This window comes from Paroedura picta, chromosome 4 (assembly GCF_049243985.1).
Source record: "Paroedura picta isolate Pp20150507F chromosome 4, Ppicta_v3.0, whole genome shotgun sequence".
In the NCBI taxonomy this organism is placed as follows: domain Eukaryota; kingdom Metazoa; phylum Chordata; class Lepidosauria; order Squamata; family Gekkonidae; genus Paroedura; species Paroedura picta.
Window position 1 is genome coordinate 98543895 of NC_135372.1, and position 19720 is coordinate 98563614.

General features: G+C 42.2%; 1 protein-coding gene and 1 long non-coding RNA gene across 2 annotated transcripts in view; one reads left to right on the top strand and one right to left on the bottom strand.

Annotated features, from left to right (window-relative positions):
- Window positions 1-782: 782 nt before the first annotated feature.
- LOC143835984 (chitinase-3-like protein 2) lies at window positions 783-18522 on the bottom strand. Its single transcript, XM_077334590.1, has 10 exons — window positions 18366-18522; window positions 17916-17945; window positions 14866-15067; window positions 13823-13879; window positions 11983-12133; window positions 9882-10006; window positions 8699-8822; window positions 6435-6617; window positions 4397-4513; window positions 783-1888 (listed from the first exon to the last, which is right to left on the bottom strand). Exons 1-10 carry the CDS (start codon window positions 18388-18390, stop codon window positions 1748-1750), a joined length of 1155 nt encoding a protein of 384 aa, XP_077190705.1. The 5' UTR covers window positions 18391-18522; the 3' UTR covers window positions 783-1747.
- LOC143835987 (uncharacterized) overlaps window positions 18518-19720 on the top strand; it is a 34045-nt gene continuing 32842 nt past the window's right edge. Inside the window, exon 1 of the long non-coding RNA XR_013230435.1 lies at window positions 18518-18648. This is a non-coding gene — a long non-coding RNA (uncharacterized LOC143835987). The remainder of the gene's footprint in view (window positions 18649-19720) is intronic.

Here is a 19720-nt window from a genome sequence, read left to right on the forward strand (position 1 = left end):
TACTTAAAATCTTTATGCTGAGATGTTTTTGCTCCAATATTTTTCATACACCCCAGCACACTTTTCTTTAGCATTCTCTGACTCTTTTGGTTTCCAGAAAACTGGTACATGCTTTCCGGTACCAAATCTCTTCTCTTGAAACTTTGACTTGAGTTTTTAATCAACTCTTAATGTTTCTGCAGGCAGTTTCTGACACACCAGACCAGGGATCTCTGCACTCTGCAAAGCTAACTCCCTGCTTGATGGGGCAGGGAATTTTCTTCTCTCACTAGAGGATCTATCCCCATTTTTAAAGCCTGAACAGGAGTTTTCATCTAACTATCCACTTGTCCTTGCCAACTTCCCCCAGTTTTCCTGTCTTTGTTAAACTGCTCTTTTTACTTTTCTCAGGAACAGCTGAAATCAGATTGAATTCTCCTCAGCATCCAGTTCAGAAGACTTGCTTTGCTCAGCTGATGCTAGCCAATCAGACTGCATGGAGCAGCTTATCACTCAAGGCTCTCTGGCTCTGTGAAGAATTAACTCTTCATAGCTCTTTATCTGCTTACTCAGCTCTTGTAAGCCTCTTAAAAGTGCAGTCTGTCACAGCTTCTAGTGGAACCACACAGGAGAAAGCAAACCTTCATGATATCTTTGTTCTTGGAAATCTCCCAGCAAACATTTTACTAAGATAAGATATAATATCAAAGACTGTTTGGTTATGGTAGCAGTATTACAATAATCCCAATTTACAAAGAATACATGACACTTATCTAATGATAACAATGGCATTGGACAAGTGATAGTGAAAATTGATCTTGCCATTTAATGAACTGCTGAATACAGAGCTGAACGTTAATAACTCATTTGCATTTGATTACTAAGGAGAGCAACTGGTCTTCCTTCCAGTGTTACTGTACTTGTTGAACAGCTGCCATAGTGCAGAGCACATCCTGCGGCATAACCAATGAAACATGTGGTTGAAGGACTTTCAGGACTGGAACAAGGACAAATCAAGAGAAAAATCTTACAGTCTAATGCTAGACAAGAAGGAGAAATTGAGATAAGAAGTGAAGCATGCATTAGAGCTGAGAAAAATTAATTGCTGCTATTCATTGCATAGTTTATGGAATAAGAGAAGAACGCAAGAGAGTTTTAATGAGGGATCAGTACAATGAGAGAAATTCAAATGTAAAACTCCTTGGAAAGAAGGGGAGTTTCCAAGCCTTGCGGAGGAAGAAGCATAAGAAAATTGATCATCTTAAGAAAGGAACTGAAGATGTGGGGATAGTTGCTTTTCAGTGATGTCTCATTGAAGAAGTTACCGTCAGTGACACATGTACACAAATCTCCTCGGATGGAAGCATATCTTACCTGCATCCTTTAAGAAGAAAAGATATGATGATCAACACTGCTTGTTTTCTGCAGCAAAGTATCCCTCATAGCTTGGGTTGGGACAGAATAATACACTGTGCTATTGGTACTGAACTGGGGCAGTGCATTTGAGACTGATGTGACTTGATTGTGTGGAAATGCTTTGGCCTCAGTATGGAGATTGCACCCTTTCATTTACAACTCTGGCATGTAGATATATATCGACCAGTGCAGGGAGTGTAAGCACACACACACAGACACTCACACATCTGCAACCAAAGGCTTAAGAGAAAGGAAAACATAAAGGAGTGTCACTTTTAAGCTAACTAGAGGAGTGCAGCACATGGATCATGTTGCCTTCAGTGATTTCTTGAGATATTATCCTATGGATTCTTCAGCTATTTCTATTCAACTCTTCTTTCACAGTTCCAACTAGTGGATAGTTTCCTTCATTACAGGCAGTTCCTGAAAAATCATCTAAATCAAGTGACCAAATCATGATGCCTCCCAAATTGTTTTCCTTCATATATTGAACCTGAGGAGAGAAAGAGGAACAAAATTAAACAGTCATAACAAATATGAAATTATACAGAACTCTTTCTCCCCCCACCCATGTGTTCTGCATTTAAAGGGTTGGATCCACAGCAAAATGTATGCTTCTATTAGAGCTCCTGATGATGGAGAAACACAAGAAAAGGCCAAAGGAACCAGTCAGCCTGGTCTGAAAGATAGCCCCTTAACCTTAATTTGGCTGACCTGGCCACCTGGATCCACACACAGTGACATCTAAACTAGATTAGTGTAATGCACTGCACTTTAGTGTCTTTTCAAAATCAACTTGAAAATTCCAACTGCTGCAATGGAGCTATTATTGGTAGCTACATGGAGCATGCATATTACTTCCATTCTGCAGATGCTCCATTGGCTGCCCATCTGTTACCAGGCACAGTTTGAGGTATTGGCTATCATATACAAAGATCTTCATGGCCTTGGCCCTTCTTATTTGTGGGACCACCTCTCTCCCTATGTTCCACAACAACAACAACAACTTTCCTGCAGGTACAAACATGCATATGGACAAAATCAACAGCTACCCAACAGCATTCTCCGTTGTGTTTCCCACCATGTGGAATGGTTTACCTGAGGTCATCAGGAAAACTCTCACTCTCCTGGCTTTCCACAAACTATGCAAAACTTAAATATTCAAGAGGGTTTTTCTGCTCAGGTAATACAGTTGCGGTGTACACAATGGTTTTACGAACTTGCTTGAATAAATTATTAGGGACTGTCATCTATTCTGCTGTGTTTAGCTTATTGTAAGTAGGATCTTATTTATGTAACTTCTATACCACTTAATATTTCACATGAAGGCTATGTTTCAGTTCTTTCTGGTGGCTCCATGCTTCAAAAGTCCTATTGCACTCATTATTAAATGTTCCAATTTGTCAATTAGACTGAGTCACTACTGTATATGTAATCTGCCTTGAGTCCATGCGAAAAGGGTAGATTATAAAAGAGATAAATACAAATAAAATAAATTCTGTTACAGTGGCTGGAGAACCAGCATAGACATGCAGTCCTAATAATGCATGCCTAAAGATGGTGTCTCCATGTATCTTTTTATTACAAGGTGACTTCACATAGTGGCAAAATCACACTTTATGGTGCTTGTTCTTGATACTACACGAAAGTACAATTCAACCACCTCTATATAATGTGTAAGTGTACACTATATTTTTAAAGTTTGCTAAAATATCAGAATAGCTATTATAAGAATTAGATCAAAGACTTCAGAGCCCAATCAACCAAGATAGTTTGAGGATTTGAGGATTTGGTCATGGTATTTTCATGCCCATGAGAAAAAAGTTGTCACAGTTTCTGTAGTCCTCTGTCAGACCCCAGAGTAGGCTGGAAAAGTAGCCATAAATGCAGCTATTAGTTGTTTGTTCTGCCTATATCTTGCAGGAAAACAAAATCTGTAACATGGGGACATAACTTCTGCTTGGTTGAGATTCCCTAAATTTACCAGTTAGCTCTGCTAAAGGGAAAGTATTAAAAGGAGCTCAGGAGAACAGCCTATCACAAGTAACAATCATGAGGTAAGATAAATATGTATTGGTTTCATTCTTTCATAATGTTTAGATTCTGAATATTTAGATTCTGAATAGTCTTTAATGTGTGTATTGCATATGGGTGTAGCCTGAGTAAATCCTAAACGATATTATGCTTTATGAACAATTTTACTGAGAATAAACTGGGAATAAGATTAATTTTGGGAGAAAGTGTACTATGGGGGTCCCTAATCTTGTTGAGCCTGTGGGCCAATTTGAAATTTAGAAGACGGGGAATGGGCATCTCCACAAAATGCCTATTGCCACAGGAAAAATGGCAGAATGGCTTTGATATAATACTACAGCCAATCAAAAATATTGAGAGGTTGCAAGCATCTTTCCATGATGGAAGCAGATGTTACTAAATGGGTGCTCCCTGTTAATGCAAAGATAAAATATGTTGTTGTTGTTATTAGTAAAAATGGCTCTGCTGGGATGGATTGTTATATGATGTTAGAAACCTGCTAAAAGAACAGAATTCTAAGCAGGTCTATAGTTTCTGGGTAGTTTCCAGTCCTTGATAGTAACTCATACAGTTATGAAGAGCAGCTGATATGTATAACGTATTTGCAAATATCAAGCCAATATGTAATATGGAATGTTATAAAGGATGTAGGTTAACAAGCAAATAAAATGGATTGTATTAGCTAACCATATTTTAAATTATGTTGTTTGCTTGCCTTTAATTCTTATACTGTATATCTTTGATATATATATATATATACACACACACACTCACAGAGAGAGAGAGAGAGAGAGAGAGAGAGAGAGCGAGAGAGAGCAAGAGAGAGCAAGAGAGAGCAAGAGAGAGCAAGAGAGAGCAAGAGAGAGAGGGAGGGAACATTCTCCTGATGTTATGTAACATGTTCAAACATTCCTCAAAACACATTACTTAATTAACCAGTTGGAAACAACTCTTTGTCAATACTTGCCTTGGCCCGAACACTTGTTACATCTTCATATCCTACCCACTGGTCCCCACTGTAAGAGTAGGGGACTGCCTGCTCCTCAATTCTTCCCTTCTTGGCACCATGATTAAATGCACAGATCTGGCAGGAATAACAAAAAGTAAGCGTGTAATATTGTAATGAATGTTTTACTATCTGTATTAGGGATGGGCATGAACGAGTGCACAAAGTAAAGTTCATTATGAATTTTTGCAAGATCATGGTTCACAAAGTGATGTTTGGGGAAGGGCACCCGGCATGAGAATTACATGAACTTGGGTTGTTTGTGAATAAATACATTTCTAGACAGACTGTCACTGCTAAATTAGACTGTTTACAAAAATACAAGGCAACAGGGGAGACACATAAGGAATTCTCTAGCCTTGGTAACCCCAATAATAGGTTTCCAAAGCTTAACAAGCAGTGCCAATAACAGAGTTCCCATTTTGCTCTATGGGATCAGAAGGTTATATATATGCTCAGCTCTGTTCTAGAACTTTTCATCTGTTGGCTGTTCATAATTACACAGAGAATCAGGGAACTTTTAAAAAGCTTATTAGCACATGCATTTATTCTCTCCTGACTGTGAACTCTTCTTTTCTGCTGGAGTTTAGGTTTGGCTCTGAGCCACCCCAACTCTCTCTGCTCATGTTGAGCAATAGGGCTTAGATACGTGATGCCTTAGCTGAGTGAGGATCCACATTTTATACCTCCTGATTGTGAACTTCTCTCCTTGCAGGAGTTTGGGTGTTAGGTGGACTCAGAGCTCTGAGCCAACCTGTCTCTCTGCTCATGCCAAACAGTGGGGCTTAGCTACTGGGTACCTTGGATGAACAAAGACACATGTTTTATAACTTCTTGTATTGTTGATTGAATAAATCCAGTATTTTTGAGTAAAAATGTGACACATCTAAAGCACAGAATATTACAATTTTTGAGAGATAAAGTGTTCCCACTGTTAAGACATTAGGAAGCTCTCCCTTTCTGTCTATTCTCTCAAGAGTGGGCCAAGTTGTGGATATCTAAGTCTGTGGATTGAGCCCACACTGGCAAAAAGCAAACTTTTCTTTAAACTTGGGCAACCTATCCTTATCCAGAAGAGGCCAGGCCAAAGGAGCAGCCAGCAGAGCTGCTGTAGTGGTGAAGCTGAAGAGGAGGGGTAGATAAGCTGTTGCTGCCACTGCAGAAAAAGCCTGGTGAGTGGCTGGATAAGAAGCCAAAAGGTGACAGAGCCACCAAGATTGCAAATGTGGTTGATGGGCAGGCAAATGGACACCACAGAAGACAGAGTGAAGATGAGGCAGGAAGAGTGATGGGGTAGTGGCCCTTGACCCATACCAGTCGGGCTTCCATCCTGGTCACAGGGTGAAGACTGCACCGGTCGCCTTGATGGATGTTCTCTGGTGTCAGCTGGATTGGGGCGGTTTGGCTATCCTCATGCTTTTAGACCCATTGGCTTTGTTTGATGTGGTCAACCACTAGTTCTTAGCCCATCACCTCACTGAGATGGGGATTCAGGGGGCAGCCTTACAGTGGTTGATCTCCTTTCTCAAAAACCAGACAAAGAAGGTGGCTGTGGGGGAAGAGTTCTCACCCCTTCGTGCTCGCTTGTGGAGTGCCACAGGGAGCGGTACTCTCCCTCATGCTTTTTCAACATCTACATGTATCCTCTGGCATAGCTGTTCTGGAGCTTTAGGCTGAGTTGTCACTAATATGTAGATGACACTCAACTCTATCTCCTGATGGATGGTCACCTAGACTCCCCTCTGGAAACATCTGCCAGATGTTTGGAAGCAGTGTCTGGATGGCTCAGGCAGAGTTGCGTGAAACTCAACCCCCTCCAAGATGGAGGTCCTGTGGCTGGGCAGAAGAGGACAGGACCAGGAAGTGCGCTTCTCCTCCCTGGATGGGGTGCAGCTTGGTGCTATGCCCACCATTAGGAATTTGGGGGGGTGATCATTGATGTCTTTGATGGAGGTTGTTTGTGAAAGATAAAATGGAATGCAAATATAACCCTTCCTACCTCATAATAGGACAATATCCCTTTTTGACGAGTGATAGCTCCAGGTGTTCCAGGACCAGAGGCTGGAGCCCCAACTCCAGTCTGACTGGAAGCAAGTGTGAAAGTGTGCCCAAAGGTTGCAATGCCCATCATAATCTTCTCAGAAGGGGCACCTTTTATCATCAGATATTTCACAGAATAATCCTGGAGAAGGAGAAGGAGAATCGTTATTGTGCATTGGGTGGGCAACGTCACCGTTGTATGTAGCAACTCTCCCAGTTCTTTAAAATAGTAAGATCCTGCCCAATCAGGATTTAATTAATACAGGAAAGCACTTCTATGGGATGTACAGAAAAGCTGATCCTTTATGATTGATTTAGGGATGGTTAATTGGCTTGATTTGATGGAGGCATCAGCTTGTCCTGATGCTATCCTCTACTGCTGTTTTTGGATATGATGATACAAGTGAATCTATCAACACATTTCAAGGAGGCAACTCACCATGACCAGTATATATATATTTTAAAAAGGTAAAACTGAGACCGAGAGCTTGAGGCACCTGCCATTCACATGTTGCCACCATCTTGCAAGTATCTGCCAAAATGTTATTAATCTTCAAAATGTGTTGTCAGTACGATGTGAATTCCAATTCCTGCGTATATTGAAGTACTCATTATAGGGTCACAACAGTCACGAGAATCAACTCATAGTATGGTGTAATGAATAACGGCATCTGGGCACAGCATACCTAAAGTGGCTCTTCCTTCAGTGAGATTTGTAATGTAATTGTTAACTTATTTCTTCAGTACTATGAGATGCTGCCATATCTGGGGATGGTGGTCTCTCTGGCTGCTCATCAGTCACACCCTGGAAGTAGGGGTTTGACTTCACCTTGTTCCTTCTCTCCATGGGTACCTCTACTGCTACCAAGAGGTATCCTACCTGACTTCCTTACTTATACCCTGGGCTTCATAGGCCTGGTTAGTGGATGAGGTCCTGAGCAAGAATCTCAACCCTTACAAGAAGCCAAACTACTCAAAGTTACATGAAGTGTGACCAGGTTCTCCCCCCTTTGGTCCCATACTCTCCCAATCCAGATGAAAAGCTAGTTCTTTTGTATCCCACTTTGTATTACCTGAAGGAATCTCAAAATGGCTTACAATCACAAAATGACTTACAAAATGGCTTCCCATAACAGGCAGAACAGAGGCAGGTGAGGGTGAGAGAGCTCTGAGAGAACTATAAATGACTCAGTGTCACCCAGCTGGCTGCAAGTGGAGGAGTGGGGAATAAAACCTGGTTGTCCATATTAGAAGCTGCTGCTCTTAACCACTACACTAAGCTGGCACTACACCAAGAGGACACTAATTCTTCCCTCTGTACATTGAAGAAAGAACTAAAGAGCAGGCAATCTCGTCACCAAACTAGATGGCAATTTCAGTTATGCCTTTTGAAATCCAAGTCTTAAGGTGATATCTGCATAATAAGGTTGAATGAAGTTCAGGAAGCTTTAGATGAATAAAAAGTATTTCTTTGAATTCAAGTACCATAATACTTCAGTGTAACAGTACCTGCCCCCAAATGCTAACAAGATTCATCAGTTTTCAGTCTTATGTAAAATGACTGCTCTGGTTCAGAGCAGGGTATAACTGAGTACACTCTTAGGTATAGAATGGCCAGACTATTTCTGGTGGTGGCTGCAACAAAACTTCAAGTCACCTTTTCCACAGTGAAGACTGGACAGATTCTATGCACAGCTTCTGGCACACCCAAGAGGCTTCTTTCTGTCTATATGCCTTGATTAATATGTTACATGAAAGCTTGATATTACAGGGAAGGGGTATACTCCTCCCTTGCCCTATGCAAATATTAGTGGTTGGATGAATGCTTATTTACATAATTTATTGTCTAGTTATGAGGAGGAGAGCTAGGTTTCTGCAAGACTGTGTTTGTGTGTGGTTACCCCAGCTTATCCATTGCTCTGTCTTTGTGATGGAGAAGAAGGATAAACTTTTCTCTCCACCAAATGAAGGGTTCAAATGAAACATGACATATGCTTCAGAAATCATGTGTAGCAGCGTGTTTAAAGTAGGTAGGGCACAATTTGTTTGGTATAGATCATTCGTTCAATAGGCCAGGCTGGGAAGAATCAGGTTGCCAGATGTATACCTGAATCAATGCCTTGCCAGCCTTCCTTAGGATAGCTTTAAAGGGGAAATGTAGCCTTTTAAGTCATTTGGAGAAGCACTCAGAAACATCTCACAGTTCTTGAATTCACAACTTACAACATTATAATACTCTGAAGATCCAAAGTCATTTCTTCCCTTGTAAAGAGGGCTTCCGTGGCCAGTAAAATGTTCCCAGTCCCCATGAAAATCAAAGGATGATAAATTAATGAAATCTGCAGACCTACAAAAAGAGAACAAGAAGTTAATAGTGACACCAGGTATGCAGTCTGTAAAGTACAAGCACCTTTCAGTGACCCAGAGTAGAGTTCAAGGTGAAAAATATGGAGCATTGGTTGGTAGCAGTGGGGTGGGATTTGTTCATTTGTAGGTTAAATTAGGTATAATATAGTGTTGATTGAACTCCCTGGCTCATCTTGCAATGGATTTGATTTGTCTGAATTTTCTGGAAAATCTTTGAAAAAACTTGGACTTGTTCAAGCTTTTTCTGAGAAAGCTGGGTGGGGGAAGGAGAGATTGCCCCCAAACTTTCCTGCCAGATCCTGCCTTTTTACAGACTAATGCCATTATGAAAGGGGAAAGATAACAGCAGGCAATGCATGTGGGAGAAGAGTAGAGGCCCTGTAGGTTTTTTCATATTTATTTTACGTTCATTTAAGTTATTTACAGTCCGCCTTGCTCACAGGGACTCAATGAGGACAATCTACAAAATAGGACAGTCAAGAAATGATGCATGAGGATTATAGAAGTCTGGAAATAAACAGAAATTTAAAAGATAGAACTGAATCATAGCATAATTATGAACATGGCACAGTAAGGGGTGCAGAAAATAATATAATAGCACTCCATGTACAGTAAGCTATACACCGGAGTGTAAACCATAATCCTTCAATGTTTATCCAAGTAGGCTTGCAAACCATTTTGTACAGTGCAGCCTGATTACCTGTGCAAAAAGGCCATTTTGAATAATTTAGTTTTACATAGCTTGTGGAAAGCCAGGAGAGTAGGAATCTTCCTGACCTCCTCAGGCAGGCCATTCCATAAAGTTAGAGCCACAAGAGAGAAGGAAGTTTTGCCTGTTTGCAAGTTAGCATCTGCAGAAGACCCTGCCCCACTGAACAAAGCTGTTATGGCAGAGCACAGGGGAAGAGCCTGCAGATAAGAGGGACCAAAACCATGAAGAACTTTGTATGTGATACTTTAAGCTGAATGCGGTAACAGATGGGCAGACAATAGAGCATCATGTGCACTCTGTCCAGCTCCCAAAATGGCCAATACTTACTCTGATATTGCATTTATATCATAGCCTTTATCAATAGATTCCTTTCCAGCTTGTACTGCAACACTCAGTATGAGTTTTTCATTCCCTTCTTGCAGCTCCTCTCTTCCAAAATGCATTGACAGGTCCTTTAAACAAACAAAATAAGTGATTCATACTTCTGACAACATGCTGAAGGTTCCAAAGACTCTTACTGGTGGAATCTCCCCTCCCCCAGGGCCAATTGCAGCTCTTGCTCAGGATTCCACATACCCCTCCTCCCTTCAGGCCTGCTGTGACGGGAGCCTCTAACAGCCCCTCACTGAGGGGAGGGATGCGTTTCCAAGAGCAATGCAGGGGAACCTGAAGGCATAAGTATGCTTTCCTTTTGAGGGGGGAAAGCTTTCCCCTTTTGCCTAACCACTGGCTGACAGGGAGGCTACAGAAAAGCCCCTTTTCACTTAAAAAACTGCTGTGACCAGCCTCGGTGCTCAAGGGCAGATTCAACTAAGCTCTCTTCTCTGCAACTCTCTAAATGTTTGAGGCCTATCATGCAAGGTTGCTGTGCAGATGAAACTGGATGCTGTTGCGGAGGTTCTTTTGCCTCCTGTTTCATCTGCACAACAACCCAGTGTAGTAGACCTCAAGTGTTTCATCTCTAAAACAAACTGCATGCGAGGCCTTAAATGTGTCTTCTGCACAACAACCCTGTCCACCCTCCAAAGCAGACATTTTTGCCTGTAAAAATTATCTTTATAATCTGGAGAGAAGATGTAATTCCAGGAGCTCTCCAGGCACCACCTAGATGTTAGCTATCCCTGGGTTGGTAATATTCCTGGAGGTTTGGAGGTGAGACTTCAAAATCGTACAATGCCTCAGAGTCTGGCCTCCAAAGTTGCCATTTTTACCCGCAGAACTGACCATTATTATCTAGAGATGAGCAGTGATGTAGAGATGATGGTGGAGGCTTGCAGGCTGAGGTTGGGGTGGAGAGGTGCAGGGGTGTCCTGCCTGGGCTATGGACTTCGGACACCCCTTACCAGTAACTGTTTGTATTTTAGGGTGCAAGCAGACAGACCAGCATAGGTCCTGTGAGTCTGGAAAGTGCAAGAAGATCTAAATAAAGAATATTTACAGCCTGAAATTAAAAATGGTGAACAAGTAACTGGCTGGAGAGATGTAGGAATCAAAGTGACTTTTCTCAAGCTTGGCCTGGTAAATAAAAGTCACTATTTTCCAGGAAGGTGCTATGAAATCAAAGGTATAAGTGGCCCAGAATTTCAAGTGGAGTTAGCTTTACAGGAAAGTAGACAGTGAGACTTGGGGGGGGGGGTGACTAGGTGATCCACTTTTATTAGGCAATGACTTGGCCTTCAGACAGCAGGCACTGCAGTTGCCAGCAGTAGGCCTCAGACTTCAGAAGGGCAAACATCACCAGCGATACAACAGACTTTGCTAACAAGGGGTTTCTGTGGCCCTCCCCATTCCTTTTGAAGGTGTGCATGTGATGGGGGAACGCTTTCCCTTCAGCCTAACTACCTATAGATGAGCTGTACCTCTAGGATAGGGGTAGTCAGCCTGTGGTCCTCCAGATATTCATGGACTACAATTCCCATGAACCTCTGCCAGCAAACACTGGCAGGGGCTCATGATAATTGTAGTCCATGGACATCTGGAGGACCACAGGTTGACTACCCCTGCTCTAGGGGATCCTCAGACCCCACCTGGAGGCTAGCATCCCTAAAGCTCAGTGGGATACAATGCTACAGAGTCACCCCTCCAAAGCATCCATTTTTGCCTGGGGAACTGATCTTTATAGTCTGGAGATGAGCAGGAGATCTCCAGGCCCCACCTGGAAATTGGTTGTTCCTGTTCTGGAAATAGTCCTTTGCAAGGAGTAGGTAAGGTTGCCAGATTGGTGTAGGTTTGTGTTCTGGAATTCCATACTACCTAGGTGTGCATAAACCTGACTAGGTTCAAGACTGCTGTGCAGAGAGACCTCCTTTTAGGGTTGCCAACTTCCAAGTGAGGCAATAAACCCACATCGAATGATGAGCTAGCAACCATTGCATTACTGAATGCAACGGGCTTTACTACTAGTGTTACATAATGTATTTTAATGTACCTTAACCAGATTAACCAAACGCTGTTTATCTCCTTCTTCTGGAGCGACCCAGTCAAGATCGAAGCCATCAAAACGGTTTTCCCGAACGTAACGCATCACTGATTTCACAAATTTTGAACGTCTGGCAGGAGATGCAGCTATTTGGCTAAAGCTGTTAATAGGCGAGAGAATGAAGTTTTTAAAAATTCGACTTTTACTATACAAATGGATGCATTTTTAGCTGGATGGTTAAAACATTACATGAAATCTGAAAAACATTCCTACCAACCAAAACATATTAAAATAATGGGGCTATATGGGAAACAACACTGTATACTTAACCCCCCTGCAATTTATTATTTCTTTTTGTTGTTTGAACTAATCTTATTGATAAATGAATAGCTTTTTAGGAAGTAATCTGATTATGTGATGTCTTTTGTACACTGTGGTTTGATACTAGAAAACTAGACATAAATAGTATAGGAGCCAAGACACTCCTTTATCACACAATAAGCATGGCTATACACATACCTGTACAGTGTGCATATTCTTAAGTGAGAAGTTCATGTATTGTAAGAGCATATAAAAGGAGGAAGGTAAGCATCTGAAGTCCTTAGTTGTGAAAATTCCACAAATGTTCACTCCCACAGTCTTATATTCCAAAGAATTGTAAACCTCACGTAGCTAGGCTGGCTGTAAATTCATTTTCTTAAAAATCCCTATAGGTTTTATACTATGGACATTGTGCTGGTGAAGGATATCATTACCCACCTTGACTTTCACCCAACAGCCTCCAGACAGAAATCACAGAAGCTACTGGGGGCTGGAGAATCAGGCAAGGTCATTCCACCTCCTGTTAGTCGAATTTCCATAGGATTGAACCCTCTACCTTATTTTTCTTCATCAACTGACTTCATCATCAATCATCATCAATCTTGTAGAATATATACCCTTTGATGCATTGGAAAATATTCTGAGAGTAAAATCTGTTTCTAGTTATTGAGACTTGTTCCAATGAGATCATATTGTTCAAACCTAATAATTCCTTCAATCAAAGAATGTTTGTGTAGATATGTCTTGCATTTGGATGAGCATACTGGTAACATCAATGCTACTCTAGGATGTTTACTGCACTGGCGGCACTGTGTCAGGCTGCTGATGGGTGTTTGTGATTAGGCAGTTTGCCCCACAGGTTCCTGTGTCCCCGCAGAGGACCATTTTTGGCAGTGAAGTCCATCCACCCTGGATTGCTGCATCCAGATAAGGCAGTTGGGGTGGAAAGGTTCTGCCACACAGGGTGGGGGTGGGGGGCATTTTTTTCTGTTTAGGAATGCAGTATTCCTAAACAACAACAACAACAAATGCCCCAGGGTGCCTTGGCAGTGCTGTGCAGCACTGTGGAACTGGCCAGAGCATTTTTTGCCTCATCTGTGATGTTGTGGTCAGGGGAGGAGCTGGGCCTGGATGGCCCAACTCTTCCTCTGCCACATGGGCCTGCCCTGACTGGGGGCCTTGTTGTCACTCTGGGCAAAAAGGGAATGTAGATATATCTGTGTTCCCTTGCCAAGGGGCAATGGAGGGCCTGAGTTGGGCCACACCTGGGACTATCCTGACTTACTGCTGATGTCATGCAGAACCAGGACCAGAACTAATATAACATGATTGTGAAGCAGCATGAGCCCTCCCTTCATCATTCAGGTAATTTGTGATCCAGGAATACACATGAATGTCCAATTATGCTAATCCCCCCCCCCCAGACATACTTCAGACATATTCAACAGTATGTAAAGCTGTTTTTATAAGGCTTTCTCACATTTTAAGAAAAGCAAAAGTAATATCAACAAAATCTCCCTAGTCTTACGGTTTGGAACCCTCGCCATATCCACCAACAGAGAGAAGGATCTTCAAGTGGGGATTTCTAGAGAATGAAAATATAAAGAAAATAAGAATTAACAGAATTTTATTCTAAAATGACTCCTGAACAGCTTTGGACTTTGCTACAGACACAGGGAAATATGCAAAAATAAATATTTTAAGTTTAATTCATTTCAATAGGACTTAAGCACATTTAAATTTCTATGAATTGTGCAGTAAGTTAAAAGTGAGAGTGGGTCAGGAATTCTATGCAAATATATGGAAAAATCCTACAAAGAAGAGTTTCATGCATTCATTTCATTATTGATATATTCTGGCCCATTACACACACGCGAATCTTACTGCAGATTTTCTAAGCAGTAAGCCTTTGACCTTGGTCTTTTAAGTACTGGTGTTCCCCTTTGCTTTTACTATGCATTCCCCTTGGGTGTATTCCAGGAGATTTCCAAATGCCACCTAGAGAGAGGCAACCCTATTTATTTATTTATTTGGATTTTTATACTGCCCATTCTTTATGGCTCTGGGCGGTTGGAACATTGCATAAATTTACATGGAGCATTATAACAATCTATAACACTATACAAATTTCAATAGAATGTCAAAACAATCTATCAGGTAACAATCATAATACAACATGAATAACAACGACACTGGGGAGATCAAATTGTTCAGTCATGGAAGGGCACCTGGGGGGAGGACTAGCAGATGTTCCAAGTCGGTCGGCCTCAAGCGAATGCCTGGTGGAGGAGCTCCCTTTTGCAGGCCCTGTGGAATTGTGGAAGTTCAGGCAGGGCTCTGATCTCCTCAGGGAGCTCGTTCCACCAAGTGGGGGGCCAGGACTGAGAAGGCTCTGTCCCCTGTTGAGGTCCGACATGCTTCTCTGGGGCCAGGGATCCACAGATTTTGATTCTGCTTCCTACAAGAGAAGGCCCAGTTCTGTATCGGTTCCAGGAATGCAAATCCCTTGTTGACTCAACAGAAGATATTGTGGATGTTGGAATGCTGTGTGAACCTTGCTTTTATACTTACATGGTTTTGAGTTTATTGAGGTTAGCAAAAGTAGACTCGTCGTTCCATTCAGCATGAGTTATCTGGTTGTTGCTTATTTTGGCAAAAGCATAAATGATATGAGTGCAGAGATTGGCATCAATAGTTTCAGGGATAAAACGCCCACCATGCGGCCGATACTGGGACGAGGTGGTGAAGTAACAAACGAGTTTATAGGTGGAAACTGTTAAGATAATTAAAAGAGAATATCAGTGTGAAAGTTAGTTGAAAAACTAGGCCTAGGCTACTGGATTCTGCAAAACCAGCACCATTGGTGTTGCTGCTTGTTTTGCTGACAATGGTTCTGTTCTTTTAACAGTTGCATAGCAAATAGAAATTCAGCAGTACATTTCTAGCATGAAGAAATACTATGAGTAGTCAAATCACTGCGCCAATTGGTAGACAAGTATAAAGGAAATTATCTCAGGCGGAGGGAGATCCTAGATCTCAAAAGTAACTTGCCCTTCTACTTCAATTAGGGCTGCAGCTTCAAAACAGCAGTCATTCCCAATCATTGACCCTAGCAAGACTAGGAAAGAGAGGATTGGACTCCCTACTGACTGGACAGGGAAGAATTGCGGGTGCAAGGGGGAGACTGCAGTTGAAGTTAAGTCTGACTGGCAAAGGAAAAAAATAGCTGAAATCTTTCCTTTAGGATCCAGCAGTTGACTGTGTCTTGGGAGCAGAGGTGAGCTGAAGATAAACTGAGAGAGGTACAGAAGACTGAGAGGGAAGCCTTGAGCCTCTCGCTGCCCCTGTGTGGCTGGATCCTTGTGGGTAATGAAAGCTGCACATCAGGGCAACAAATTATTTCTAAGTTCTGGGAATGTTATGGTGCCATTGTTATTTTAAAAAGAAACCCTGTTGTGAACAGTCTTGTGAACAAATATTTGAAATAAATAAAATAAACCAGCTAACCTGCAAAGAAGGCAGAGGTTTCTACTTACTTGGGGAACTTCCCAGGCATGTAGGAAAACATGATTTTGTAAGTTAACCATACAAGGGAGAGCGGGGGCGGGGAGGACCCAAGAAGCATGGAATGTTGAGAGTTGTTGGGACTAGTCAGTAAAAGGGCAAAAGGAAATATGACCTGTTCAAGTCCCTGAGAACTTTATAAAAACTAGGGAAAGTTTTGAGGAGTACAGGATTTCAAAATTCCCCCTCCTACATTTCCTTGTGGCCATTGTGCTTGTAGTTTCTAACAAAAAAGTTCTTTAACACCCTGTGCAGATACTAAAGTTGTGTTCTTGGGTCAGGCACAAAAAAAGAGGGAGGTTTTGTGTTCTGGAGGAACCACCATGTATCAGAAAAATAAGATTTCCCCCTTTCAGCCCCTAAAGGCAAGGAGGAATCCACACAGATTCTTCACTGTGTATATGTTGTCTTTCTTTGACCATTTATGCACTGGGAACTTCACTGCCCCAGCTCCTGTGCAGGAGCACAAATCGGGGGCGGATGAGGTACACCAGGCCAACTGCTCCCCCGTGTGGGTGCAGGAAGAAGTGGGGAAACCTGCCACGACTAAAACTCCAACCTGCAGCACAGCATGAAACATCCAGTGCATAATCGGTCTTTGTCAATTGATAGGCTGAATGGGAGCAAGTAGCTTGCTACTTGCCTTCATTCAACCAACAAGGTATTAGGGAGGAAAAAAAGTAAGTTCTTTGACTACCAAGCCTCCCCTTCCACACAACTGCTATGGAAATATTGCTCCAAGAGGGTCATAAAAAGCCTAGATCATACAGCTTTCAATGCTTTGAGCTGTGTGCTAGCCCTTTGCAAGTCTACGGCTTTTAAGCCACATAGTTCTGTTGCTGGAATGCTAAAAAGAAGGTCCCCTACATCTCTGTTCACTACTTCCAAGTCAATTGCCAATTGCATCATAGACTTGCAGTTGGTAGGATTAGAACTCTGGAGGCTCCAAAGCATTGGGACATTTGAAGGCCTATGGAGAAATATCTGTTCGTAACAGCTAAACTGAGGATCAGGTTTCAAAACATAGCTGCACTTAGATGTCCCAATTATGTGATTAGACGTTTTAAATGGAAATCCCTCAATAAGGCTGCTACCAGTATGGTGATGGAAAAACTCCCCTATGGGGGAAATGTGTCTTTCACATTATTAAGTTGACAGCTTCATTTGGAAATAAGCACTAGCCCCTCCCCCCCAAAAAACCCACATCTTAAAAGCTTTTGTTTGTTTATATCCCCCCTTCCTGGAATTGCCAGCTCAGGGCAGCTTACAACATAATCATAAAAACATATACAATACATTTCTAAACAGTTAAACATTTAAAATTAAAAAAAAATCTAAACAGTCAATCAGCCATACGGGCAGACTAAAACAAAGACCACCTTACTTTTACTGGTTTTTGGGGGGAGGGTATATAGGAAGCCCAACAAGGTTTAGTTAAGTTGTCTAGCTGTTCGTTGGCCTCAACCAAATGCCTGGCAGAAGAGCTCCATTTTACAGGACCCGTGGAACTGGACCTGTTCCAGCAGGTCCTCAGCTCTTCCAAGAGCACATTCTACCAGGTTGGAGCCAGGACAGACAAGCCTGGCCCTGGTTGAGGCCAGACATCCTTCTTTTGGGATGGGGATCACTACTTGCAATTTGCAATGAGGTGTTGTGCATGTGAATGTACCCAGTCTCATTCTAAAGTATGCCCATACAGTCAATCAGCTGTATGGGCAGACTAAAACAAAGAGCATCTGGATTTTGGTTTTTTTGGGAGGTAGTGGTGGAGTATATAGGGAGCCCAACAATGTTTAGTTAAGTTCTTTAGATGTTCATTGGCCCCAACAAGCCCTGTGAAACTGGACGAGTTCTGTCAGGGTCCGCAGCTTTTGTATATTGCTCCCCTATATAGTATTTTTTATACAGATGCCAATAAAGACTGTTGTTTTGGGGGAGAGAAGCAGCATGGATGCTGTCCTGACTTCCTTGGTGGACAGAAGTATGATAGATATCTTACAACAAATAATTTTTTCCAAAATGACTTTAAAAAACAAAGTTATGAAATTGTAACTCACCAGTCTGCAGAAATATCAGTGCAACTAAGCCTAATAAAAAATAAAATAAAACCAGTCAATCAAGAGGCAAAATTACACTGCTGTAAGTCATGCTGATACTGGTACGTGCACCCCGAAGCTACTGTTTTTCCTTCAGACCTCTTGCTTTTTAAGTGTGGTGCCCTTTTAAACAGATTGAATAAGAACAATTCAAATGAATGCACTGGTGGAAGAGGGAGTTGTCCCCTTTGACCCCCCAAAAGGCTGCGATGTGATAAATAGGGCCTGCACAGATAACAGCCATGTGGGACAAGGGCCGCAGTAAGAACAGTCACTAGGCAAGGATTAGCAACATTATCAACCCAAAATAGCTGTGGTCATGTGATTTGCCAAACGAAACCCTGAAAACATTTTTTTTGAAAGCCCACAACAAGTTCTAAAACCAACCTTAAAGAGCCTTATCAGACTTACCTGCCCATATAGGTGCCTGGCCCATCCTTTTCCCAAGCTGTTCCTACCACGAATGAAGTTCTGTTTGCTTTTTAATTGTGTGCCTTTACTGTAGCTCACATTCTTCTTTATAAAGTGAGCAGGGTGGAAGTGAAGTAAGTTTTGCCTTTTAGAAGGAACTGATTCCTCATTCCTGAAGAGATGATGCAACTGTGTTGGAGGAAAGTGTTGTAATCACTGCTGGGTTTCGTTGCACCTCATGGTCTGAAGCTGATTGAATCCAGGATGGAAAAATACAGCAAAAGTAAGCTACTTTCCATATCTGTTCCATATATTCCTTGCATATAAGCTCAGTTTTGACTCTGATGCACAACCAAATTAAATCCAAGCACCTTTTCACTGATTTTGATGTGCTCAATAATTGTGAGATTGTATGCCAGGGAGGGGTATGGATGCGACAGTGAAGAATGTACACTTCGTACGGTGATAAAAGAGGCCACAGCCTATTCATTATGTACAGAACACATGGAGTGTTACTCCTTCCAGCCATCTACTGAAACCTATTGCAGAGTGGCAAGTTATCAGAACACATGTGGGTCCTCCTGGCCTCTCCAGGGCTCCTCAACCACCTGATGATGTGAACCAGCCTGGGCATGCCACTGTGGCTCATCAACCCCAAGATCCCTTATGGGGGCCTCCAAGTGGGGAAATCTGGCACACAGGCTCAGCCTTGCAACCTAGTGAATCCATCTCAATGCCTAAAACTGCCAGCTGTTACCAAAACATGAACTCAATATCGTACCAGCTTAATAACCTAACAATAATCATCACCAGCTACCTAACACAGAAATTGGAGGTGGGTGGGCAGGCAGCTTGAAAGAGCCTGGAGGGTGACGTGGAAGCCCCTTTTATGTCCTTGGCCCTGCATCCTGCCCTCTATGTACCACGGCCACATCATGCTGCTGCAGTGGGCATGCTGGGACCCCTCAGTTGCCTCTGTTCCTTCATCTTCCCTGGGTCACAGCTTGGGGTTGTAAACTCAGTTTTTACTCTGATGCACAACCCAATTAAGTCCAAGCAATTCAGCTGATTCTGGCATACTCAGTAATTGTGAGTTTGGCATTAAATTGGGTGAAACAGATACTCTTAAAAGGCTGGGATCATGTTTGTGGGCTCAAAGCATGACCTGTGCTATGAAGACTGTATCACATTATCTGAGCCTGTAGGTGAAGTCACTTTGGCTATAAATGAATACAGGCCTACTGACATTGGCAGTACATGTAGGGCAACCTAAATGAGGGACTGTCAATGGGCACAACTGGATCTTCATTCTCCTTGTACTAGGGTTAGCTGAACAACAGCTAAAGCAACAATGT

Bases quoted from the DNA above. Each gene is read 5' to 3' on its own strand.
- LOC143835984 (XM_077334590.1), bottom strand. From the start codon at position 18,390: ATGGGCCAGGCACCTATATGGGCAG. The intron at 8,823-9,881 runs GTAAGTATTGGC...CTCTTTTTGTAG, and splicing joins GATATAAATGCAATATCAGA to GTCTGCAGATTTCATTAATT. The intron at 1,889-4,396 runs GCAAGTATTGAC...TTCTCTCCTCAG, and splicing joins TAACAAGTGTTCGGGCCAAG to GTTCAATATATGAAGGAAAA.